The 27,754-nt window shown below is 40.2% G+C and overlaps 1 protein-coding gene across 1 annotated transcript; it reads left to right on the top strand.

The window, feature by feature from the left end:
- Positions 1-7: 7 nt before the first annotated feature.
- Positions 8-26,072, top strand: celf3a (cugbp, Elav-like family member 3a). Its single transcript, XM_078268333.1, has 14 exons — positions 8-560; positions 1,531-1,683; positions 3,497-3,579; positions 13,466-13,514; positions 15,298-15,426; positions 16,521-16,600; positions 17,194-17,337; positions 18,195-18,339; positions 20,065-20,214; positions 20,470-20,529; positions 21,146-21,250; positions 22,216-22,359; positions 22,536-22,668; positions 25,411-26,072. Exons 2-13 carry the CDS (start codon positions 1,539-1,541, stop codon positions 22,661-22,663), a joined length of 1,362 nt encoding a protein of 453 aa, XP_078124459.1. The 5' UTR covers positions 8-560; positions 1,531-1,538; the 3' UTR covers positions 22,664-22,668; positions 25,411-26,072.
- The last annotated feature ends 1,682 nt before the right edge of the window (positions 26,073-27,754 follow it).

Below are 27,754 nucleotides of genomic sequence, written 5' to 3'. Positions count from 1 at the left end.
CGGTCCCTGGCGGCAGACATCACGGCTCGTACAGCCCAGGGGAGGAGGGATGGAGCTGAGATGGACAGGGAGGGAGACACCGGCTTACGACGTCAAATGAGTACAGACACACACACACAGGGAGAGGAGAAGACGACCAACCAGACTGCCAATTCCCTACGGTCTACTGAAGGAAGCCTACATTCATCCATCACAACACTCTTCATTCAGTAAAGCTAGAGAGAGAGAGAGAGAGAGAGAGAGAGAGAGAGAGAGAGAGAGATTTGTTTATTGTTTATATCAGATTTAGGCTATTTGAAAGGAAAGAAATTACGGAGCATCTGTCAGGAAAAAAACAACAAGCAGATCTAGAAAAACACGCTCATGCCGAATAAAGGACCGTCGCTGGATGTTACTTGTGTTGTTATAGGGGGGGTACAGGCCTAACTTGTTACAGGATTCAAAGACGCGCTTATAGACAAATGAACTGAATAATTGAAATTAAATAACTAAACAACAGCGGGGGAAGAAGAAAGGCATCCTCTGATCACACCGATTCTTTGCCACGAACAGCACCACAGGTAGGATTGTAATTTTTTACAACTCTGTTTTGTGTTTTTGGTCAAATGTGTAAAATCATTTTCAGGTCATTGTTGTTGTCACCATGTCTTGACAAAGAGAGCGCAGGTCTCCAGCTGTGTTGACAGACACACTGTCATGTTTCAGTAGGGGCTTGAATATAGGCGGCCTAGACCGAATATCAGTGCAAGTAAGGATTGTGTATAGCATAATTTACTACGATACCACATGCTTTTTAAAAAATCATTTCTTTATGTCAGGAAGATATTAGCCTATATCTTAGCTCTGTAGCTACGAGTCAGTCATGATTATATATTATGTACATTAACATATATATATATATATAAATGTTAATGTACTGCCAAGAATATGAAAGTTATGAGATTATAATTTCATTTTCTGTAATTAATATGTTTTTATTTTGTATTTTATGCAAATAAATAACAAAATAGTGGTTTCAGCTTTTGAAATTACATTAAAAAAAAGTGTGATTGCATACAATTCCCTCTAAAATAAATGTAACATCACTGTTCCTATAGAATGTGTACTTATAGCTCTTACAATGTATCTGTGATAGTCAACAGTGAGCTTATAGTAGCCTTAGGTTACATAGTAAGAATTTTACCCATTAATGTGTTAGTATCTTGCCATATATTGTAATGTTATGTGTTTCGTTCGTGATATGTATGTTCAAAACTACCAGATTAGGACTACCATGTCTCCAAGAGTGTAGAAACTAGGATACTAGGATATCAGCCCCCCATTCCCACCGAACGCTCCCCATCTGCACCTCCATCGCCGGGCTCCTGTTTGCAGCTCCTGTGCAGTGTGAATTTAAGCCTGCAGGCTCCTGTCTGCTCCTCCTGACCGCCTCCTCCACTGTGTGTGTGTGTGTGTGTGTGTGTGTGTGTGTGTGTGTGTGTGTGTGTGTGTGTGTGTGTGTGTGTGTGTGTGTGTGTTATTCCTCCCCAGACTTCTCAATGAAGGAGCCTGACGCAATCAAGCTCTTCATCGGGCAAATACCCCGAAACCTGGAGGAGAAGGATCTGAAGCCCATCTTCGAGCAGTTTGGCAAGATCTATGAGTTGACAGTGATAAAGGACAAATACACAGGGATGCACAAAGGTGAGGAATAAAGGGCCAAGAACTCCCATTTGATACGATTTTTGTCTCAGGGAGCTCCTTTGGGGAAAAATATTGTTAATTTAGTATTCATTATGTGGGAAGATAGTGATGAGAGCAAGGCCTGTTATTAAAATATTACTTTAATGTGGCCTCCCGTTAAGATTTAATTCTCAGTAAATATCAGAGAGGTTAAAGTATTCCTCATTCAGCCATTGTTGCTCTGGGGCCTCTTTAAGGACCCCTGTGAGGTTAAAACCTGATGTTTAGCACCATTGATCTGAAAAAGAAACCTGATTCATAGTTGGTGAAGAGTTTGTATCCTAACCTTTCATGGACTGACTAAAATATTTAATAGACATGTACTGACAAAAGTATTTTTTAACCTGACTACATAAAAAAAAAAATGAAGCAATGATTTACACTTTAATACTTTCAAGTTGAATCAACATAATTCCATCCACCTCACTGAAACTACATTTGTAAAGTCAAGGCAAACTGTTTAAGCAGAATTGGACTATTTAATTGTAATAGGTAATTTAAGATGACCACATATAAGCGTGCAGCACTGTATTTTCACAATGCCATACTTTGCAAGCTCTGGCCCATTGCTCTTTAAAGACAAGAGGAGGTTTTCTGCCACCAACACTTAGATTAATGGCCAATACTCTTGAACCTGGGTCAGTCTATTAACTAAGCTACTGTAAAACACAAATGAAACACACATTAACACACAGGATTACTGTATGTTCATGAGACCTCCCTGATGCATGCTGGGAGGTTTCCCTTCATACATCGGGATGCTACAATTACAAACCACTGCAAGAAAAAATATGTTATTTTAGACTATTGGAATTAAACAATGTTGCACCGCACTCTCCATATTTTCCCTAAATTGTCATGACCAGAAAGGTAGTAGTCTTAAGCTCAATCTTACAAAAAAATTTTGTCTGTCCGCAATTGGCCTCACATGGTGATATCAGTCAATTTCTAAGAGCAAAATGTCACCCACTACTACTACTACTGTTGTGCGTCACATGCTGAACAAGTCAAGTCTCAACATGCTTGACAGATGGAGTAAAGCTGGTCAAAGTGATCTAAGCTAAACAATGATCCTTACTGTCATTTCTAATGCAAATCTGAGCGCAGAAAACAAAGGCTTTTCCACATAAATCCACATAAACCATCGGCCATTTGGGAGACGTATAGGCCAGGTGGTATCAGTCTTCTAACACCTATAACACCTATTCTGCATACATTTACATATTCATGATTTGTGGGAGCCTTAAAGGTTAATGAAGGCCTTTCTCTATTATGTGGTGCTGCATACATTTGGCCTTAACAGCGTGATATTAAATACCCATTCAGACTGCTTGTGTCTGAATAGTCTCCAGGTATAATGATTTAATAATCCCATAGATCTCCAGTGCTACTGGGAGGACTATTTAACAAAATTACAGTTGTTCATTGTTTTTATTTTATTTTTTTTGTCTCTGTTTCATGAAGTTTTAAATACATATTAATAATGGTGGCCTGATTAAAGGCGGGAGGCATTTTAAGACATTTTAAACACATGCTGTTGACCCAGAACTGTTGTTAAGATAAAACCAAAGCACATGTATCAAATGGCAGATTAATAATAAACTCCAGCAGCATGTTTCTGCCTACAGGCATTCACGGCGAATGGCCAATTAAGATTAAATTACAATAACAGTGCACTGCCAACCCAAGATATTATATTTAGCATATGAATATGACATTACAAATACATAGACTTATAGTGCTCTGATCTTCTAACACTTGTCTGTGTTTCCAGGATGTGCCTTCTTGACATACTGTGCACGTGAGTCCGCCCTCAAAGCCCAGAATGCACTGCATGAGCAGAAGACATTACCAGGGGTGAGTGTGTCTTCAAGATCCTCACATATATATATATATATATATATGGAGCAGAATAACTGGCATTTTAGGCTATCTGAACGCACCACACAGACACATGTGGACACACAGTGACACAAAAAATTTAACAGAGTTTGACATGCAGGCCTGCCTTCCCCCTTTAGCTGATATGCTCCTATAAAGGTCAGAGGCTGCTCTTCCTCTTATGTTTCATATGTGATGCATCCAGACATATCCATCCAGTTAAGGCATGAGTCATCTTGCTACATGTCACGGGTCGGAAGAGACAGCTATGAGGCTCGCTGCTGAAGTGACTTTGCCAGTTCTTATTCTCTCTGATGTTTCTCTTCCTTTCTGTGTCTCTGTTTTTCTCTCTACCCCACCCCCGCCTCTCTCCCTTCTTTCCATCCATCTCTTCCTCTGAATTCTAATCAAAGTTAAACCTAGCTTTATTAGCATAGCCAGGCAGCAGGTGTGCTGCCAAATGACATTTCCAGAGCTAAATATGACATGACAGCCGCGTCTCTATAATAACTGACTATATGAGAGACAAGGCTACAAGGCAAGGAATTACTGAGACAGAGTGTGCTTCCAGACTTGCTGCTGCTTCCTCTTTTACTAACAAGGCTTTACCCCAGTTTCCTTTTGGTTATTTTTGTTGAAATCTACATCATTCACTTCTTTTTCCCCCCTCCAGAATGGCAGCTCATGACCATAGTTTTTACGGAAAGAGTGAAGAAGCAGGTGAACAGTGTAGGGCTACACTACCTCTCAACAATTATTTTAATTATTGATAATCGAATAATCTGATTAATCATTCATTCATAGTCCAAAATTTTAAGTTATTCATTTTAATATCATAGAATATAACCAAAGCACATATTCACATTAGAGGAGCTGGATCCAGTGCATTTTTGCTTTAAAATTGTAAAGATTGGTCAATTAATCAAGTAGTCGATTGAAAGAAAATTTATCAGCAGCTATTTTCTATTAATCATTTGAGTAATTTTTCAAGGAAAAATGCCAAACATTCTCTGGTTGTCTTTGTCTTCTGTCATAGTAAGCTGAATAGCTTTAGGCTGTTAGTAGGACAAAACAAGGCAGATTGTGATTTTTCACTATTTTCAGATTTTTTTTGGCAACACAATTAATCGAAGCAGACACAAGCACCAACCCTCACATTTTGAGCCAGCATATATTTGGAATTTACCCTTAATAAACGATTATTGAAGTTGTTGAAGACTGACTTATTGATTGTATCAGCAGAACATTGTTGTAAGGGCAGGCAGGGGGTTTATTGGGGGACGACAGACTTGAATTAGGGTGGCAACAGAAGAAATCCCATTGTTAGCGTAACAGTAGCGTGACCTTCCTGACCTCTCGTAGGGGATCAGTAGGGCCCGATGCCCCGTGGCTAAAGCCCTATCCCCCCTGTGTTTCAACCCCAGTGGCTCTCCTCCTCACAACCTCTTACCTCTAAGCTGTGTGGAACAAGCTAAACCCTCATGTGTTCTCTCAATCCCTCCCTGCCAAAAAAAGAAGAAAACCATATTATTAGCTCCGTACGCGCCCACACGGACAAGAACTGCTTCCCACCCCTGCTACCAGCTGTGGTGTAATTGTCATCTAATTGCACCTGCACTGCCATAGAATAATTAACTCTGACATCTCATGGTTGGGGCAATACAAAAGAAATAACATGAAAGCAATTATTGGACTGAGGGGAGAGCTCCACCTGAATGAAGAGAAAGCTGAAGGATGTCATTAACACTCTGTTTTTTTGTGTTAGCATTTCTTCTCTCTGGAAAGTAAGAGTCGGTTTTAAGGCTTTTTTTCTCCTTGCTATTTTACAGATTTTTTTCTCTCTGCTAACAATGGGAAAAAAAGAAAGAAGTCAGGCAGGGGTGAACAGATGGTTGTTTTGGAGTGGCACCTGGCCTTGTGTTTAATTTCAGGTGAGAGAGTCTGTCTCTAAGTGAGAGGGGGAGGAAGAGTGTCAAAAGCACATTCAGCCGAAAGCGAGGAAAGAAAGTCAGAGAATGGTGTTGTGCGTTGGAAAAGGGAGGGACAAAAAGGCAGGAGCAATAAACTAGATTCAGAGGGGAGGTGTTGAAATCGCATTCAATCTTACTCGGACATCTTGTACTCTTGTCCCCTCTGTTCTTATCGTTTTATCTCTGAGCTGTCTCTGGCCAGTTCGTCTGGCCAAGTCAGCTGTTGTGAGGCTAATAGAGAAATAATGTCCAGTTATGCCTCATTTCAAAGAAGCCATTTTACAGCAACCTGTCAAAACCAAACATATATTTCAACAACTTTAAATAAATTGTTGAACGAGCTGAATGATTGAATCATGTTGGTATTTGCTGTTAAAGTTTTGGACTGTTGGACATTTTAAGATGTCACCATGGACTTTTATGGCATTTTAGAGACCAAACGACCAATCAAGAAAACAATCAGCAGGTTAAACCAAAAGTTCAGCATTTTGTGAATTTTGCTTATCTGCTTTTTTTTTAGTTAGATTAAAAGATTGATACAACTCTCATGTCTGTCTGGTAAATATGAAGCTGCAGTCAGCAGCCGGTTAGTCTATATGCTTGACGTTCCACTTCTGGGAATTGCTCCGGTGCTGCAGGAAATTAGGAAATTCCACCGGACGCATGTATTTTTTTGTTTTCTTTCGCTTTCTTCGCGTTGGAATTTTAAATTCGGTGGATTAATGACGACTATTGTTGACTCCTCAGATCTCTGCAGGGTAAATCCAGACAGCTAGCTAGACTATCTGTCCAGTCTGAGTTTTCTCTCGCACGACTATTTCGCAGTGGCTCTGTGCGGAGTTTAGCACCGCCCATGACGATTCTGATTGGTTTAAAGAAATGCCATTAAACCAGTGCACGTTTTCCTCCCATTCGAGAACGCACTGAAGGAGTAGTCAGACCCTCCTTCAGTGCGCTTTGGAGGAGGGTCTGGCAAAGCGAGACTAGCAGCCGGTTATATTAGCGTTAACTTAGCGTAACATAAAGACGTGTATAATGTATAATCATATTTAGCGTACAGACATGACAGAGGTATCAATCTTCTTCTAACTCTCTGCAAGAAAGCAAATTAGTTATTATTTCCCAAAATATCAAGCTTTTCATTTGAATAAGGAAAATAATTGTCAGTTGCAGCCCTAAAGCTCATATCTGCTTCAGTAGAGATGTAATATATTGCCCCTCAACAACACTCACTTGGATTAATATTTGCAACAATGCCTCACTGTTAATTTTAAATGCGATAAGTATTTAATAGTGTGACTGTGCCCAAGTGAGAAAGTAGCTGTCCATGTGTTTAGTGTATATTTGCATGTGCTGCGGGGGAAGGGAGGGCAGGTGTTTGCACTATAATGAAGGGTGCGTGTGCTTTTTTGTGCTTTTGTGTACGTAGTGTGCGCAACTGAGTGTAAATGTCTGTTTGCTTTTGTGTGCATGTGTTTCCATGGAGAGTACACATCCAAAGATATGGATGGTTGGATGGATGGAAGTTGGGTTTATTATGTGCTCCTCTCAGGTTTCTTCTTTCATAATCTGCTTTGTGTGTGTGTGTGTGTGTGTGTGTGTGTGTGTGTGTGTGTGTGTGTGTGTGTGTGTGTGCGTGCGTGCGTGCGTGCGTGCGTGCGTGCTGTGTGTGTGTGTGTGAGAGAGAGAGTAAAATTTGAGCTGCGAGGCCTTCTGTGTTTAAGCTGCCCATACGAGAGGAAAGAGCCCTCTTTGAGTGGAACATCTGACTAAGCCTGACATTTACTCAGCCATAAGGACTCAGACGGAGCAGACAGAGGGGTTTTATCAATAGTCTGAAATAAATGCATATGCTAAATATAGCCCAGCCTTTGTACGCAGGATATGGGATGGGAAGTTGTAGTGCCAGAACGTTGTGCCCTTAATGTCTGAGCAAACTGCTGTAGAGACACATGGGCCACAAACAGTTGCAAGGTGATGTTATACACCTGTTATTACCTATTCAATATTTGCATTTTAGTCTCTTTTTTATAGTAGATATAATAGATAAATAGGTAGAAACTGACATTTAATGTGCAACAAGGCAAACAAATATGGCAAAAACACAAAGTAGATGCTCAGATTTGGTTCAGTGAGGCCCTAAAACATGCTGTTATGATGTAAACATGAGCATGTAACCTACTAACATGTTATTGAATCTATCTGACAATAAGCAGATAAAGCAATGCCTGTATATGTAGCTACGTATATCCTGATGTCAGTGAGTTGCGGGGATGATGATGATGATGATGATGATGATGATAGCAATTAGAGCGCCTCAGAGCAACTGTGTTCACTTGATGTATCTATCTGGAGTTAAGTGTGCATTCATGCAGTGATTCATTTACATATGCATGCATATCAATGCACGGCATGGACGATGCAGGGCAGGCGGCGATGACAACAAAAAAAGGGCCCGTCCTCTGTACGTCACTCTGGGGCGACTGTAATGATGAATGCAGATTGGATTTATAGAGGTGGCAAAGGGGTGTGAATTAGAGAGAAATGGATAAATAGAGCAATAAGGGAGGGTGGGGGGAAGGGAGGAAGAGATGAATGAAAGTTTGAGATAATGAACAGTGGGTGGCAATAAGGGTGGAGGGGGTTGGAGGTACATTGAGGCAGTGTGTTTATCAGCTTAAATACAGACATCTGTTACTGAGAAATAGTGTGTTTTGTGGGGGGGGGGTGGGAATAGTGTTTGTGTGTTGTCTGTGTGTGTGCGAGTGGTTGGCGAACACACACAAAAGTGGAAAGAGGCTGTTGTCACGAAACTCATTTGGCTAGTTGAACCACATATACACTGGACTATGGTGGAGTTAAAGTGTGTAAACCATGCCTGAATTAAAAAAGCTTTAAAAAAAAATAGTAGGACATGGACCCTATCTCTACACACACACACACACACACAGAAATGTGTCCGTGATTCAGTTCTTTTCCCCTTCTGCTTCACTGAGTCGATTCAAACAACACTTGACATGCATATTTAACAGTCAGAAGAGACAAAACAATTGAGAGTCAACTTGAGTGTTGTTAGAAATTTACTCTTTGATATTCCGTTTCTCCACTTTGAAGGATCTTTTTGTTGGCTGTCTGACAAAATAAAAGGCTGAATGTCAGCTTCAAGAGCTGTCAGCTTCGCCTCGATACTGGACAGACTAGTGAACCCTGTAGGAGAAGGAGACAGCACTGGGAAGCAGCTTTGACACTGAAGACTGGATCCTTGATTAAATATTATTGAACTGTACAAGTGTTTGTGTTTGATTGATTTAGCGAATTGAGAGAAGGTAGACTTTCTCTCTGGTTTGTGTGCTCGCCCATGTGTGCGTGCATCTGTGTGTGCATCCACGTTTGGAAACAATAACAGACCGCACTTGTGCGTTTCTGCTTTTTTTTTTTTCTTCTTTTTTTTTTCCCTGCCTCTGTTGCTTTGTTCCAACTCTTTGTGAGCTCACAATCATCTGCCTCTATTAATCGCCTTTTTTTTTTTTTTTTGCCTGTGAATATACCAATTTCCACCTGCGCTTGTTCTTTTCCCCCGAGTGAATTCACAAGTGCGTCCCAGCGTAAGTGCATTTGCAACGAGAAGGTGGATGGAGAAGAGAGGGAGCAAAAGCAACAGAGACGGGAGAGGAATAGATCAGGGAGGGGAGCGGAAGTCGGGAGGTTGCAGGTTGATTACGGTCGCAGGTCTCGTTGCCTGGAGACGGCGGGGACGAGGGATGCCAGGTTGCTAGGCGACCAGCACGATGCAATGACCAGCGCTGTGTGATGAAGCGGAGGGGAGGCGAAGATGGAAAATTGTCTTTGTGCCCCCCGCCCTACCCAACTACACCACCCCCTTTCCACCTCCAACTCTGCCTCCCTGCTGTAAATGTTCTTGAAAGGGCAGAGGAGATGGTCTTTGCTGATATATTTACCATTCAGAGTGGCTGCTTTTCAGGGCAGACAAGCAGAATGAATTGAAATTGGAGAGAAAACAGGCGACAGAAATGTGTCACTCTCACACAGCAGCAGCAGCCTATACAGATTTAACAACACTGACTGCGTTGAGCTGCGAGTGTAGAGATTATCATCTGCTCTGCAGCAGGTCAAAACAGAGAAAAATATCATCAATATGTTTTACTCCGACTGTAAATGACCCTCAATCTAAAACACATTTACGTTGCTTTAGTAGTTGAAAATGCATTTACATAGGAGCTAGTTCCACTCCTCGGTGCATATATAGACATTGATGTTGTGGGGGGGGGGGGTCATGCATTATGGCGAAGGGGTCGAGCTGTGATTTGATTGGATAATCTATGGATTTAATATCTCATAATCCTAGCCAAATCCCCTGCGGCATCACAGAGCGAAAAGATTAAGTATGTGTAGATGTTGCTGTGAGTGACAGGAGCAGACAGAGCGTGTGTCTCTCTGTGTGTGTGTGTGTGTGTGTGTGTGTGTGTGTGTGTGTGTGTGTGTGTGTGTGTGTGTGTGTGTTTGTGTGTTTAGTGTTTAGTCAGAGGATGATTGTATATAATATCTGTGTGTTTGAAGATGGAGCACAAGTGGAAGAAAAAATCAAATAGCAAAACACACTGGAAAAAATGGGCTGTTGATCAGGCAGGTTTTGACTGTGTGTTCTCTGTGCACAGTATGGGACTGTTTTTGTAAACAAGCCTAAGAGAGAAAAGGGAGGAAAGGGGAGCAACAGGAGGAGGAGGGGAGAGAGCAAATTACTGTAAAGTCTACGTTAGTGGTTTAGGCTTAGAGGGAGATATGTTTCTCCCTGCTTCTGCATCTGCTCTCGAGGCAGCGCCTACATTCAACAGGCACGAGCGCTCCCTCCCTCATCTTTGCTTCTTTTTTTTTCTCGGTGTCTTTCATTTTTCCTCTCCTCCTTGCCTCACCCCCTCCTCCCTCACACATCTAATCCCTCTATCTCTCGACCTAGAAGCACCCTTTGTCCTCCTCATTTGTTTTTCAACCGTCTCTACCGCATGTCATTCAGGGCAACCTTGTTTACCTGATGTGGGGTTTTCATCACCGGGGTTGTCATGACGATGACCATGCAAGCGCGGTCTTCGTCAGAGAAGTGGGGCCGGTTGCCGTGCCGATCTGAAGTGACACAGCCTCGATGGTCTCCACTTCTCACTGTTTTCCCTCTTGTATATTCTAATTATATTCGGAATTCCATAGAGCCATCTGCTGCGCTTCTCCTTATCACCACCACCACGGCCTTCGCTGTTTGTCTTCCTGCACTGAAATATGGGCCACGGCATTTTTTACAGGCATCATCCAAACATGCTATTAATCAAAGATGTCACGTTAAACTACAGCCAAGAGGTTGTAGCATCGCTTTGACTCCTGAACTCAACTCTTAAAATGAGACAGATTTTCTCACCAGGAATTATCTTTTATCTTTGCATTAGAAAAGTAACTCATATCTAACCTAATCTAATCTCATTCTGAGTCTGGTTTTGTAGATGATCTGTATTTTTATATAGAAAGAATGTATCTATGTATACTGCTGTTATTGTATAGCATGTAGGCCTACACAGGGCCATAGCAACCAACAAGGACACCAAGAAATTGTTGTCAATATTTGTTTTTGAAGAAAATTAGCATTTTACTAAATGCAACTTTTACATACATAACACAGACACATATATAAACTCATATATTTGAAGTATACTGTATGTCACATCCATTGTATGGCCATATCTGACCATGTATGTTTTAGCTGTCCCGATTGCACATCTGATTAGTAAAAGAAAAATAATGGTGTAGGCCTATCCTTAGCCATCAGGTTTGATTTTATTTCTTTAAAACTGCCCTCTTTGCCTCAATGTACACACATTTCTGAAGCATTTATGTTTTCAAAGATGTAAAGACTGTTAGTTCAACAATTTTTCCATTAAATGTGGAATGCACATTCAAATTCAAATTAAGTTGATAAAAAAGCTAAGGAGTATTCTGATTTAATATAAATGTGAGCAAGAGAGACAAAAGAGTTAAAATAGTCAACACAGGTCTAATTTTTCAAAGAAAATATCTTAATATTTTACCTCAGTATTTCTAAAATCCTGTCTATGACATAAACAAAAATACACAATTAGATAAAAGAATGCAAATGAAGAGTAAGAATAAAGCAAAGTTAGTTTGATATTTAAAACACTTAAAATATATAGTAAGTCATACTACACATTTAAGGGCAGCAATTGTTGCACTCGGTACTGTAGGTGTACAAGTGCAAATAGCATAAGAAGTGATTGGTATAGTGGTAAACAGTGGACAAGAGACATGAATGGACCCTTTTATAATAACATAAGTCATATTTGTTGAATGCTTTTATCCAAAGTGCTTTAAACACCACAAATACATGAATTTTAGCATGTGGGCCCAGTCAGGCTGATGTAGTCTTTCCCGCAAACCAAACTATAATTTAAACACAAATTACTATTCACTGACTGCAGGAGCTGAGGCCCACATTTGCTTGACTGATTGGAAGATGGTTTTAAGACTTTGCCCCTCCATCTACTCTATCATCCTGTTAATTGGGGCAATCAATTGAACGCTCTCAGTAAGAAGGCACAGGGGCCATCTGCAGCAGGTGTTGGCAGTATTTTGGTCGGTGGTTCGACGTGGAGGTGAGGATGTTTGTGCATTGCGGGTCCTGGCAGCAGAGCGCGACCATGGAGCAGATCAATAGTGTCTCCTTTTGACCGATCACAGTGGATCAATCAGTGACACAGGATCAAGATCTGGCTGAAATGTCACCAGCTCCATAATTAAGACCTTCATTAAGCCACAGTTAACAGAGTGTCACTCTGTTGCTCTCACCTCCACTCCTCACCGACATCATCCTCCCTCCTCCTCCTCCTCCTCCTCCTCCTCCTCCTCCTCCTCCTCCTCCCCTTCACACACATCCCCCACCTCCATATGCTCCTTCCCTTCCCCTCAATCCCACTCTTCTTCCTTTTGCCCTCTCTTATTCATACTTTTCTTTATTACATTCAATACCTCCTTTCACTATTTCCGTGCTCTATACATTTGAAAGATGAGGCGCCGAAGCACTGAAGTGTGCACAATTTCATATAGGGGTTTTATTAAATAGTGGGGAGGATAATAATTGTGGAGAAGTAAAGAAAAAAAAAAGGCATTTCAGCAGCTTGTCTTTTGATGAATTATGAAAAGGTCGCCTAATCGTGTGTGCTCTCCTTTTTATTTGTCATTCTTTTATTCTTTGTTTTTTCAGATAGCATTCCTTCCTTTTTAACCCTGTTTACCCTCATCTCTGTCTCTCTGTCAGGCTCAGAATCTCTCGCTATTCTGATGCTGCGTGCTCCTGTAATCCAGATTAGCCGGCGAGTGTTCTTAATCTTATCACTTCCCCAATCCTGTGTGGGTGTGTGCTTTTCCTGGTTTTGTGTGATAGGGGGAGAGGGAACGATAGACGGCAGGATTATAGCAGATTCTGAGAGCGACTCAGAGAGAGGAGGTGGAGAGAGAGAGAGAGAACTGTCAGCCGAGGTCTTCTAGAGTAGAGTTAGCAAAAATTAGAAAGAGAAATTAGTGAGGGATTGTAGGAAGATGGAGTTCAGGCCAAAATCACTAACATCCATACATGCATGCATATGTCACTGTTACGTCACATTAAATAATCAATAGCATTTCTAGATGGGTGACATGACGTCAGTACACATGAATGTCCTCTTTTTGAAGTTTACAAGACAGTAGTGGCCACTTGATTAAGTGCCAGGGTGTATAAATTCTATTTATTGATTTTTCCTGTTTTTTCTCGTGTTAATGATCACTACCCCTGACCTGTATTCAAAACTGACCTTGCAATGTGGCCTCTGTCTTTCCAGATGAACCGGCCAATCCAAGTGAAGCCAGCGGACAGCGAGAGCAGAGGGGGTAAGAGACACCTGTCCCCATCCATAAACACAGCATCTGTTCAAATACCACCTTCACCGTGCACACGACCAACAATTTCCATCTATAAAAAGTCATTTAGTCTTGAATCCACACTGAAACACTTGTTTTTCTTGCAACACGTTTTTGAGTACAGTTTCCTACGAAGGTGACGTCTTAAAATGACACCACCAGAATCAAGACAATATAATTTGATGATTAAGGACATTTCTACAAACAATCAATTGCAACACCAATTTGCATTAAAAAAATATGCAAGATTTTTATCATCCCTCAAAACTATGATTCAAGATTTTGTATTAGATTTTTAGAAATTCAATTTAAACTACACACAGTGCCTAGCTTCAACAGCTTCAAAGCTGCATGTTTAAACTCCCACATCTGACTCAGTAAACGCCACTGGAGATCCTTCTGCCCTAACATCTAATCAATCAGTCACCTAATCACAGTTCATTTTCACCAACATTAATGAGCACACTGTCACACATTTAAGCTGTTCAAAAACTTCAAGCATCAAGTTTTTGTATGTTTTCGCTACAATTCATATACTATATGTTATTGATGCCAATATCAAAGCATACCGTCATTTTATGGCAGCTGTTGGTTTCAGTAATAATCAATTTGCAAACTTTTCACAAGAGGAAAAACACAGGTGAAAATAATAAGATGAATGATGGCTAAATTCCATTTAGCTGCTTTAGTTTCAGGGTCCTGGTATTGTGCATGCTGCCTCACTGTCACACTGTCATGACTTACTGGGACACTTGAATAGAACAGACCAGAGCCATCGGTAATGTTATTAGTAACACCTGTGCTCTTTCTACTATGACAAGTCAAACTGCATGCTGTGAAAAGGCCTATTGACGATCAGTTCATGAGCTTAAGGACACGTGAAATTAGCTCCATAGATAATCACAGTCAAAATAATGGTAGGCTTTATTTTTGTGCTTTACGCTCACATGTCGACTGTCGAACCACAACTTTTTATGCAAGAACTGACTGAAAATCTGTGTTTGATTTTTTGAAATCATAGCTTGTGAATTCAGTGCTTTACAACAGCCAGATCTCAAATCCAACACATTGACACACCACGCAGGCAGACCTTTCTAATCAAACCATATTTTCAACCACATTATCATGTAACAATTGCATACATGTAATAAAACAATAGACCATGACATTCTCACTGTGACTGATTCTGTACCTCAAGTCTCTTGACAGTTGATTTTTTTATATCATGCCAAAATGAATGGGAATGAAATGGCAACCTGAATGTTAGGAAAAATAAAGGTCACAATCTATAATTCTATCGGCATGCTTTAGAGAATAGTCTGCAGGGATGCATGTGATTTGTAGTGAATGGGCTATAACACGCAGAAACACTGGTCTGATCCTTCACAGACGGGGACAGACAGAGCAGCTTTACTGACAACACAGAGGGTGACAAACATTTGAGTCACCGCCAGATGCTGTTTGTTTGTTTGTTTGTTGTGATGTTCATGTTACTGCACTCTGGTGGTGTTGTGAAGCATAGCAGGCTGATCCATCCTGCTTTGTATCTTCTTATCACACTGTTGTTGTCCTTTATTATTCATGCATGTATGGTGACATAGCACTTCTCCCCCTTTCCCCCTTTTCAATGCCTGTATCACCTCTCCAATAAAACATCTACTCCCACTTTTTTCCCTCAACTGTAACCTCACTCACATTATCCGCACATTATCCTATTTTCTCCTTCCCATCTCGGCGATCTCCTTCCCCTTAGAAGACAGGAAGCTGTTTGTGGGCATGCTGGGAAAACAGCAGACGGACACCGATGTGAGAAAGATGTTTGAGCCATTCGGCAGCATAGAGGAGTGCACGGTGCTACGCGGGCCCGACGGTACCAGCAAAGGTAATGTCAACTCATGCCTGAGAAACACACAAAATAGGTTAAATCCAACATGGAAGATGGAGAAATACAAAATAAAACAAAGTATAAACAGCAAATAACACAAATAAATTGTTATATATATAATCAAAGCATTACACATATTACAAACACTAAAAGTTAGAATAATTTATTTCATTAGTCATGATGACAACAAAGACTGTCTGTGCCTTTGTTAAATTACAGACTTATGTGAAAGTAATCATAGGAGATACAGTATACATTACACAAAATGTTTACTTAAATACTTAAGTTTTTTTAAAACCCACACATTTAAAAGAGAGCCTGTAAATAGTCTGGTGCAGGATTTGCTGCTAAATACTGAAACCTGTTAATAATGTCTAACCATTTTAGTGATTTCAAATCTTCTATACCTAAACGGATGCAATAAGATCCAATGTTTAATCCTATTTAAATTACCCAGGGTGATTAGACTGATTCTTTGAAGCGTTCCCCACTATTTCCAAAACAAAGCACACATCAGGTTTCTTATAGCTTTACTCTAATATGAAATGATTACAAATGGAGTCCAGATCGTAAACGTGACATTGACTTTGTTTAACTTGTTTTTTATCCAGCCCTGAGAATTAAGCCTTCAGCACATTACTATCACGTGAATGTAAATTACAATTGTCACTAACAACAATGCTAATGTTATTTGCCATGTAAATCAAAGTCCGGCGACAGCTCAAACACAGTTGCTAGTTTTCTCCGCGTTTTTTGCATGAGGCATGACTAATGGTGCAATAGGTTTTATTGGTCATTGCTAATGATGTGTTTGGTGGTTTACGGACTGTGATTGATGAAGCAATGAATGTTTTGTGGACCATGTTTAATGATGCCACGGTAACTGATGAAGCGCTGGATGTATGACGGCTCCTAATGTATTTTTAAAGGGAAGTCATTTCTGTATGCTGTGTGTGTGTGTGTGTGTGTGTGTGTGTGTGTGTGTGTGTGTGTGTGTGTGCGTGCGTGCGTGCGTGCGTGCGTGTGTGTTTCTGTCTGTCTGTCTGTCTGTCTGTGTGAGGCCACTTTTAATGGTGTGTCATTTCATGTAGGGTGTGCATTTGTAAAGTACCAGAGCAATGCAGAGGCACAGGCCGCCATCAACGCTCTGCATGGGAGTCGTACTTTACCAGTGAGTCCCCATCTACACGCACGCACGTACGCACGCAAGCACACACACACACACACACACACACACACACACACACACACACACACACGCACACGCCTGCACGTAGAGAAACACATGGTAACACACATACTCAAATACAGTATATACACCCTTTTAGATTCTCCAAATCCAGTCATTTAGACACTCAATGTGGTGACTCAGCTAATAGTCACCACTTCTCATTTCTGTGCCCCTCCACACACAAACACACACACACACACACACACACACACACACACACACACACACACAAATTAAAATAATACATAACTGTATGCGAAAAATATATATTTATTTCAGTTAAAACTGTTATTATTAAAACAGTAAATATGTTTTTCAGTATTTTTTTTTCCAGGAATCTTTTCTTTATTTGATGGCCTACAGTAAAGAACTGATAAGAAATGAGGGGAGACAGCAGAGAAATGACTTGAGACAAAGGTCCCTGGTCGGACTTAAACCAGAGATGTTGTGATTATATGGTCTTGGACCCCGACACCACCAGGATGCCGAGAGTTATGTTGACGTGAAAAGTGTTTTTCCCTTTTCCTCTGCAGGGTGCGTCGTCCAGCCTGGTAGTAAAGTTTGCCGATTCAGAGAAGGAGCGAGGGCTCCGGCGGATGCAGCAGGTGGCCTCTCAGCTGGGAGTCATCAGCCCCATGACCCTGCATCTCGGGGCCTACAACGCCTATACACAGGCCGTGAGTAACACCCCATATTTCTTAAGAAACACAAACTGTACCTTTCACGAGAACAATACCTGAGATTTGATAAGTGAAGTGAAAAATATTTGAATAAAAATCTACAAACCCTTCTGGTAAAGCAAACCTTACCCCATGTGATTCAAATAGAAGTGTTTTAATGTCACACAAGAGGATTTTATCAGGAAAAATTGCACTTTACAATGTAGAGTAAAACCACATTACTGCTCTTGTTAATTGACCGTTGGAGATTTGGCTCATTTATAGCTGTTTACTTTGTGATGCTTAAGGAGCCCTGAGATTTTATTTTTTACCCGTAATGGATGTGTTGATTTATAGTATAGTTATACTTTGGTAAAAGGGTAATTTTCAAAAATGTGCAGGTACACTAAAACCTACAGCCCAGCCACAGACACAGAGCACTAATACATTATAACCTGATTTTGGCCACAATGTCTGATTATGAAGATCATGAAGCTTCTGGACAGGTCTGCAAAAACAGGTCACCAAGGACAGTCAGTTCAAATATATTGACTGCTGATTGAGGTTGAGACTGGAGCCATTGCAATTATATTAAACATGCTCGATTTTTATGACTAGTTCATAATGGAAATATTGTGCCCGTCTACAATTGTAATCTACTGTAATCACTCACAAAATAGCTGATGTTGAGCCACAGTTGGATGTTTAAAGTCTCCTTGTTTAGTTTCTTTACATAACAAGCCTGAGATTACACTCAGGTAACACACTCACAGTGTACGTACACCTAAAAACCCACACAGATCCCTCTAAACATACATACCTGACTCCCTCTCTCCCGTCCTCTTAATCACAACCTCTCTCTCTCCATCCTCCAGTTGATGCAGCAGCAGGCCCTGGTGGCTCAGTCGGCCTACCTGTCTCCTGTTGCCACGGTGGCGGCGGTTCAGATGCAGCAACTCGCTGCCCTCAACCCCAGCAGCATCATTGCCACGCCGATCGCATCCATCACTCCCTCCTCAGGTAATGAGAGGCAGAGATGTCTGGCCCTGGCCGGCCTTGATTAGATTTCTGTTTGAAATATGAGATACACAAGGAGAGGTGGACCTAAGAGGACAAAATAACAAACATCTATTTTGATATTTTTTTTCCTTCTCAGTCTGTCATGATGCTAGCCATGTTAGCTTTTACATTTATGGCAGAAAAGACAGTTAAATGGTGAATGAGTTAGAGTACCTGCATCCTGCAAGTACTTGGATAGTCTGTGTTATACCCATGTTCATACTGGAGATACTGATGTTGATATCAGTACTCAGTTTAGAAATATATGAAACAGACATAAGCAGCAACTTTAAACTAATTAAACTGTAAACAGCAAATGTACAGACATTTATGTCCCCCTCAGGATGAATTGTAATAACTTTTGTGATCCCTGAGCTAATTTATCTAGTGTTGTCATCAGGTCAAAACTTTCATTTGTCCAATACTTTGATTCATGACCAAATATCTGCAAAATGAACAGCCTTAGCTGTATTTTGTGTTAAAGCAACACCAAAGCACTTTTCCTCTTCGGTCCCCCTACAGGTTGGAAGCAGAATTGTCCATTACCGGTTTGTGTGTATGTATGTTTGTGTCTCATTCGAACTACAGATCCGCTACCCAATCTGGCAAACTTGCATAGTGCAGTTATAGCCGATAGAGGGCCGCAAAGCGAATGCAGAAGTGCCGTTCACCCTGTTATGAGTTGATGAACCACTGAAACGATTTTGGAAACATTATTTTAAAGTACAAAAGCATATTTGGTGTTGCTTTAATAAGCAAATATTAGCATGTTAAACTAAGATGATGATCAAGGTAAACATTACCTGCTGAAAGGTGCCCTGTGGAGCTTTATATGTAAACAAGCAGAAGTTATATTTACAATGAATGTTACTCACCAAAACACACTGTGAGTATCTGTGAGGTCTTAACACAAGTGTTGAATGCATTTCCTTTCTCATAAAACATTTGCAAAGCTGATCCTTGTCTATTATTGAATCCTGCTTTGTTGATGTCTATGTTTACCAGCTTGCAGTCTTCTTCCTCCCTGGCTTTGTTGGCACATTGCTATGTTTGTTGGTGCATTACAGCCACCTGTAGATCGAGGGGAAAGTGTGAAACCATTGTTTATCACTTCCCCCTCTTGCATCATAAAAGAAAAATGCTTCATAGCACTACTATAGGTCAGAAACTCCACAGGGTACCTTTAACATCAGCATGTTAGCATTGTAATTGTGAGCATATTAGGCATGCTGATGCTAGCATTTATCTCAAAGCCCCGCTGTGCCAAAGTGCCTCTCAGAGCTGCTCACCTGTTGTGCACTCTTGTTGGAGTTTAGTTTTTTCTTCATATCTGTTAACATTATCTGTATATTTTTTGGCATTGTGACTGTCTATACTGTAATTCTATTATGTTGGTTATTATACACACAACATCTATTGCATGTCTGTCCATCCTAGGAGAGGGATCTCTCCTCAGTTGCTTTTCCTGAGGTTAAAGGGATTTTTTTCCTTATCCGAAGCGAGGGTCTAAGGACAGAGGGTGTCGTATGCTGTACAGATTGTAAAGCCCCCACAAGTCTATTAATGTACTCGTCATTTCAGCACAAATCTGTACTCATACCTCTTTGTCTTGCTTTATTAATTCTGTATTCATGCTGTTAATTGAATTTATTAGAATACAAAGTAATGCCTTAAACATATCTCCAGGTACCAGCACGCCACCCTCCATGGCAGGCACACCTGTTCCTGCTCTGCCTCCACCAATCGCACTGAACAGCTACGCCTCTGTGCCAGCTCCACCCAATGGCCAATCAGCAACTGAAGCCCTGTACACCAACGGGGTTCATGCCTATCAAGGTATAGCTACAACACCGTTCACAGCAGCTACACCAGAAAATTTAGAATAACTACTGTATTTTGCTGTCATGAAATATTACTCCACAGATTTACAGGCTTTCTGTTTTGATGTGCAACCGCGACAGTCTAATCAAGAGGAAATTAAACTAAAGCACTAAATGTTATTTGGAGCGTGCAGATGTGCCCCAAATAGCATTCAGGATTTTGTTTTGTGTGCATATAGCAGTTGGTGATGATGTGTTTACTCTGCCACAGCTCAGAGTCCTGTCCTGGACCCCATGCAGCAAGCTTATACAGGCATGCAGCACTATACAGGTGAGCCTCACTGTCTCAGTGTAAACTGTGTTAGATGTGTCCAATATAACGCCATACATTGTGACATAAATGGCTATTTATTTATAGAAATGTGTTGCTATGTACTTGTCTTACTGCTGGTACTGATATTAAGCTGCATCATTCCTGTGTGAAGTACCAGTTTGTTGGAGAAAAAAAGAAAATATATAAAAATAATCTCACAAATATACATTTTACATTACATTTAACCACTAGACCTCAGCTTTTTGTAGTTTGACTTCATAGAAATAACCTTCCACTCCGTGTAACCAGAATGCAAAACAGTTTTATGTAACATAATGGGATGCAGCTACAATATTATTTTTGCACTGCCCGACTACCCAACACTGCATGAGTAGAGTAGAAATTTACATCCAAAGTCAAAACATGCACATACATTACAAAATGTAAATATCTGCCACTCTATAGAATGAGTCATACCTCACAAACTAAATGCAAAGCATCTTCCGGTTTAAGCAAATCTGTAGGTGGGAATGCAGCTGTGTCAGATGTTGTTTTGAGCAAAAAACTGATTAGTTTGCAGTCTCTGTCCTGCCTCACCGCTGTTCTCTGCTCACCTGTTCCTCCTCCCCATCAGCCACCTACCCTGCTGCCTACAGCCTTGTGGGACAGCCGTTCCCCCACCAGCCCACACTGGTGGCTCAGCAGCCACAGCAACCGCAGCAGCTGCAGCAACGAGAAGGTAAACTCAAAGAGCTGTGCACAAATAATCATATGATAGAGAAACATTCCAGTGGTATTGCATATGTTAGCCCATTTACCACAAATCACACACTCTCACTTTACATCACAGATAACCATTTTGCAAACAATGTTGCTACCATTCTAAGTATATATTGGTTTTCATTCATTTCTGCATGATATGAAAATGTCATAGCATACCCTTACAACTTGCTTGAATGATATCATTTATCACAGTGAAGGTACATTCTACATTAATCTTTGTCAAAACCAGGGCTGCAACTAATGATTTCCATTACTGACAATTCAATCCAGTATTATTTTGATTATTTGATGATTGTTTAGATAAAATGCCTGAAATAGTGAAAAATCTCTATCACATTTTCCCAGAGGCCAAAATGACATTTTCATTTTGTTTTATCCAACCAAGAGTCCAAAACCCCGCAAAATATTAACTTTACAGTGAGATGAAAAAAGAAGCAAATACTCATATTGGAGAACTAGCACCCCATGGCTCACTATTTGTGCGGATAGGCAGATTTTGTTACCTTCATACTGTGCCAGGCTTGCTGTTCCCTTCAGTTTCCAGCTTTAATACTAAGCTACGCTAACCAGCTGCTGGCTGTAGATGAATATTTACTGTAAAGACGCGCGAGTGGTATCTATCGAACTCTAACAGGATGAAAAATACTGTAAATGCATTACCCAAAATGTGGAACTATAACTACTTTAAGATGTGGTTTATGTCTGCTCTGTTCTACTATTCTGCACTTGGATTGTGTTTTAGTCTTCTTTTTTACTTGGCGACTTGTCAAGTAAAGCATCTCTTAGTGTCTAGAATAGTGCTCTACAAATGAAATGGATTATAATTGTTGCACATCATGTTACTTGCACTAACTCAGTTTTTACTGATCATCTAACTTGTCATATCATATCTCTGTGTGTCTCTCCTCTATTTGTATACAGGTCCCGAGGGCTGTAACATCTTCATCTACCACCTGCCACAAGAGTTCACCGACTCTGAGATACTGCAGATGTTCCTTCCCTTCGGAAACGTCATCTCTGCAAAGGTCTTTGTTGACCGTGCCACCAACCAGAGTAAATGTTTTGGTGAGTCATGGTTGTTGTCACCTTGTGGTTTTTAGAGACTTTCCTTCTCATGTGAGAAAAGATGTGTTTCCACCATACATGTCATTTTAGCTTTATTTACTTTCACCTTTTTTTCCCATAAATGATGCTGCTATTGATGAATATTTGATTCTTTCATTCCGTCACTTCCTCCTCAGGTTTTGTGAGTTTTGACAACCCATCCAGCGCCCAGACTGCCATCCAGGCCATGAACGGCTTCCAGATCGGCATGAAGAGACTGAAGGTGCAGCTGAAGAGGCCCAAGGATGCCAACAGGCCTTACTGAAGGAGGTGAGTTATTGTATATTGAAACAGAGGAGATGGGGAGGGCTTGGGAGGGATTGATAGACAGTTGGAAATGTGTCTGGAAGTTAAAGAGACAGAGTGGATGTAATTGGGGGACTCAGTACTTAAATGTCTTTCATGTGGAACTGAAGAAGTCAATAACCCTACAGTAGATTAACTTTAATGAGGTGGCAGCACTCATCAATTTGAAATACATTGTGTAAAAGTGGTTGATTCTTTTTTGCTCAGTATGTAGAGGGACCGTTTGATTGAGACGTAGATTTTTACTCGTTTCAAATGTTCTGTCTAACCAGTGTTCTGTCGCAGGGTTGAATGCCAACTACTGTTCGTCATTAATTTTTTGTTTTACTTTTCATTTATTGTTTTTGTGCTGTGCCATATGCCATTTTTCCTGAAAAAAACATCACACCACTCTCAAGACTGTCCATACATATATCGTGGAGACGTGCGTCGCTATGGCTACGGTTGCCTAGCAACCGCTAAAACCTCCCCCCCTTCCTTCTCACTGCGTTGTAAGTTAATTGGCCTGTGTTGGTTGCTGTGGCGATATTGCCTGTGATGGTTGCCATTAGCAATTTTTATTTTGGGCCGTTGCCTTGATTCACCATGCTCAAACTGCATGGCGGGTTACTGTGGCGACCATGAACTGTGTTTGGTGCGTTGTGAGTTTCCTCTTATTATTTTGTCCTGGTTTTAATCCTTGCAAACACTGATCAATACTGTAACTGTCACTTTACCTCAGCATCTGTAAGTAATTGATTATCATGACATGCTGTTTTTCTTTCAAGTCCTCTGAAAGCTTCAATGCTAAGAGCTAAATTAGCCTGTTGTCCATCAAATATGGATATATCAGAATTTTTTTCTCTTAGACTTTTTGGTTTTTGATTAGTTTCTTTTTTGTCTGTCATGATTATCATGCTTACATATTCCCTCTGTTTAGTTGGTTGGTGTGGTAGTTTTCGGTGAGTGCGGGGTTTTTGTTTGGTTGTAACTCAACTCAAGTGACTTTGTGCCTGAACTTTGTTTGGTTTTTGTGAGACTGAAAATGTACTGAACGTGCCCCTGGAAATGGTTGACAACATAATATTTTTGTGTGAATGATGTGTATGTGTGTGTGTGTGTGTGTGTGTGTGTGTGTGTGTGTGTGTGTGTGTGTGTGTGTGTGTGTGTGTGTGTGTGTGTGTGTGTGTGTGTGTGTGTGTGTGTTTGTGAGGCCTGAGTGTGAGACAACGAGAAGGTGCGTGCATTTATATCTGTGTGGGTGTTTTGTATTGACTAGATGTGAAAACATATACATGTGTAAGTGAATGTGTGTGTGTGTGTGTGTGTGTGTGTGTGTGTGTGTGTGTGTGTGTGTGTGTGTGTGTGTGTGTGTGTGTGTGTGTGTGTTGTACCAACTGAGACACTAACCTTACTTTAGAAGGTTTTGGGTAAAGCTGTTTGGTTTCTGTGACACGTGCTGCTGGCTGAGGAACTGCATTCCTCTGTAGGAATTCTGGGACTCCAAAAACATAATAATTACAAAAAAATTATTCAAATAGCACATCCAAAAATGTCCACTTAACATTTCTAATTACCCAAAGCACATAATGTGTCTTAAGCACAGGGTATCTGCAGGTCACTGACCAAGTTTGAAAAGGTAAGAAATTGATTCAACAAAAACGAAGGCCTGAACTTAGAACAAACGTTTTCTAATAAAAATCAAAATGATCTCTCTATATCTGGTTCTAGAAAATATGCAAAGTTTGAATCCATTTCAACTCTAAACTAACTAGATGTAGTTGTATCATCTTTTTCTGTATCCCAATAAACAAAACCTCTGCAACGAATCAATACATTTAATTTTACATTAACCCTTTAACATACAGTTTTCCTTGTTCACCTCCCTTATAAATGTATAAGTTATATGGAAGCTATATGTTGGTTGCACTGATGTTTTTTTTTTGGCTGCACTATTTTCCAAATGGAAATTTCCTAGATTTCTTTGTACACATTTCCCTTAAATTCACTCTGACATACTGTATTTGATATACGTATTTGGAAATTTCGGTACCTCAAATCCAAATTATAATGTATAGAAAATGAAGTAGGTTTTAACAAGGTTTGAGGGCTTGTATTGACTGCCTGTTAAGGGTTTTTTTAATTTAGTCAATATTTATAAGGGACAGAAGATTAAAGTTTACTGCTCTGATAAACAATTGGTGATAAATGTAGATAAACTGGCATTACAAAAAGGTCTTAAAAAGTCATAAATAGATTGTTCTGTCTGCAGATGCCCTGTTTGCAGCAAACTGCATCACAAATAAACTATCTGGTGGATGATTTGAATAATCTTACCTCCCTGAGAAACTACAGTTTGGTGAATGACATGCTTCTGAATATCATTAAAATGCATATAAAATGATCTCCAACTGTTTTGGAGGTTATAGTTATCCCCACCAGAATTCCTACTGTGCATGTTCTGAATTAATTTGCCTGCCAAAAGAGATGACAAACTATTTTCTAAGAACGTACATACACTTGCAGCAGTATGACTGTCACTATTTGAGTTGCATGGACACTAGTTGATTACTGAGACTCCCCTAAGGCATTAGTGCAAGCAGTGTGTATTGCAGACACCACTCCACTTCCAAAGTCTTACATTTATGTGTGTGATGTGTGTGATTTGGTTTAAAATGCTCTGTGCTCTTTTTTTTCTCTCTCTCTCCTCTTCTTCTTTACCTCCAGGAAAGCCTAAGAGTTCAATCAAGAAAACCACTTGGGATGTCCCAGCCTTTTTTGGTTGTTTGACCAACCGTATAGCACAGGAGCAACACTTCACAAAAAGCAGTATCACGTGACATGCGCTTACAAAAACAACAAACAACAGCAGTAATATTAGCAACAAAATACATCTACAGAATCCGCATCCGCAATATCAGAAGTGCTCCAGATTTCCTATCATTCCACAGCTGGATTCATTTATATTATGTACATACTCTATTGTCGGCAACAAGATCTACATGTTAAGAAAAAGCATATCACTGATGTTATTCTTCTGAACAGGGTTCTACTGTATAGTGTGATTTGTGGTCTATGGCGTTAACAGAAGGCCAGTCTACACAGTCGGAGGCAAAAGAAAATACTATTGTGTATGATTACCATTGGTATTGTTATGTAGAGTTAGTTTTATTATTTATACGTAAATTAAAAACATGGGGTAATTAAATTTGAAGATATTTGGATTTCCACTCACTGTACATACGTTGGTTTAAAAATGGAGTTTAAGGACTTCAGGAGTTAAGATTCTCTGCTGCCACTACTTTTCAAATTAACAAAGCGGAAGGAATGGCTGGGAATTTTTCTATCTTGATTTTTTACGTTTAATTTATTTGGTAATCAATTTGATTGGGGGGAGATGTGACAATTTCTTTTTTAATTTAAAAAAGAAGAAAAAAAGAGGATTCCTGTGGTCTTCAAGACAATGAACACACTTATAGAGTTTTTAATTACATAAATGTACCTATGGAAGTAAACAAAAAAACATAATGTTTCTTTATTTATTCTCTACAATCGCTGTTTTAAAACATATGTCTTTAAAAGAAAATAAAGTACAATTTAGAAAAATAATTTGTCTGCTCAACTGTCTGCTTCACATCATGTTATTTACCAAAAAATGGCATCTTTCCTCAGCGGGACAAATCAAAAATGGCCCTTCTTTTGTTTCATTTATTTAAATAGATGACAGAATAGACCAAGGTTGTCTCAGAGTTTGGGTGTTTGATCATAAAAGCTATCCAGGGGAGTTTGCTGCTCTCTATAGGCCTGACGAAGTATTGAGGAAAGTGGAAAATGTGGCTTCCAGTGTTGTTTGCATGTGAACTTATCAAGAATTACAGGAAGAAAATTCTAGACATCTTTTAGTGTTTTAATTGTTGCTGCTTGGATTAATTGTCATTGGTAGCCTACATGAAGTATAATTACAAGCCTGCAGCCTACATAATGTCCATTATAATTGCACAATCATGTTAAATCATTGATCAATCCCAGTCAGCCATGATTTATTGATGACAGTGCATGCATAAATACCCAGGTCAGCTCATGAAGCTGGAAAGGATGGAAAAGGCTATGGTGAGTGTAACCACAGCTGGGGTGTGCACTAAGTCCGTCTGCCACAGCTTTTTGAGTTTGGTACGATGTGTCCAAACACGCCTCGGCCTACTTTGGCATGCCTACGGTTATGAGGGGTGATTAATGCCACAAACACATGAGGAAAATAAATCTGTTAACGGTGCTGCAATCTTAAGAGAAGAACAGCTGCAAAAGACTGTAGCTTGAGGATCTACTATTATAACTTATGTTAGGAAATGTTAGCCCAATACATTAAAATGAGAAACTTCACTCTCTGTTCAGATATGACCACACAACAAAGTCCACTTTTTTATTTTTTCAAAGTTTTTTCCAAAATAAAGTTTGTTGTTAAATACGCTAACTGAATCTTTGTCTTTCTTCACCATCCTCTTTATGAGAGAGGACCAGCTGACGTGCTGCTGCAACTTTATTTCTATATGTTTCATAATTCGACGCCCATACGCCCAACCTATTCGGTATATGCAGGCAACCAGCTGTCAACACTGTAGAGTGTAAAAATAATGGACAAAGCTTCCGGACTTGAAAAGTTAGGCCAATGTGGAAGGATACATAAAAGTCTGCATTCTATCTAATTCCAGCAGGGGGCGACTCCACTTGTGGCAAAAAGAACTCTCTTTCTGTAGAAGTCTATATGGAAACTGATTAATTAAAATAGCAGTGAACTTGTTTTTGGGTGTTGCCCATGTGTTCATCTTAAACTTTGACCTTCTTACTGTGTGTTTTCACTTCAAAGTTAATTGGAACACTTTGGTTGCCTAGAAATGTCTTGTTCAGCATTCTGCCAACCAAACTAGCTAGCTAGCATTAGCGTTAGCTGTTGACTTAAAAGAAAGTCTGCTGATTTTCAACCAGCTCTGTGTACTGACACAGACACACACACACACACACACACACACACACACACACACACACACACACACACACACACACACACACACAC

Source organism: Sander vitreus, chromosome 14, assembly GCF_031162955.1.
Source record: "Sander vitreus isolate 19-12246 chromosome 14, sanVit1, whole genome shotgun sequence".
Taxonomy (NCBI): domain Eukaryota; kingdom Metazoa; phylum Chordata; class Actinopteri; order Perciformes; family Percidae; genus Sander; species Sander vitreus.
The sequence above is the reverse complement of the archived record's forward strand: the minus strand, read 5'-3'. Positions and strand labels throughout refer to the sequence as shown.

Coding starts and splice junctions, on each gene's coding strand:
- celf3a (XM_078268333.1), top strand. CDS start 1,539: ATGAAGGAGCCTGACGCAATCAAGCTCTTCATCGGGCAAATACCCCGA. Junction 16,601..17,193: donor ATGGGAGTCGTACTTTACCA/GTGAGTCCCCAT, acceptor TTTCCTCTGCAG/GGTGCGTCGTCCAGCCTGGT. Junction 21,251..22,215: donor GCAGCTGCAGCAACGAGAAG/GTAAACTCAAAG, acceptor ATTTGTATACAG/GTCCCGAGGGCTGTAACATC.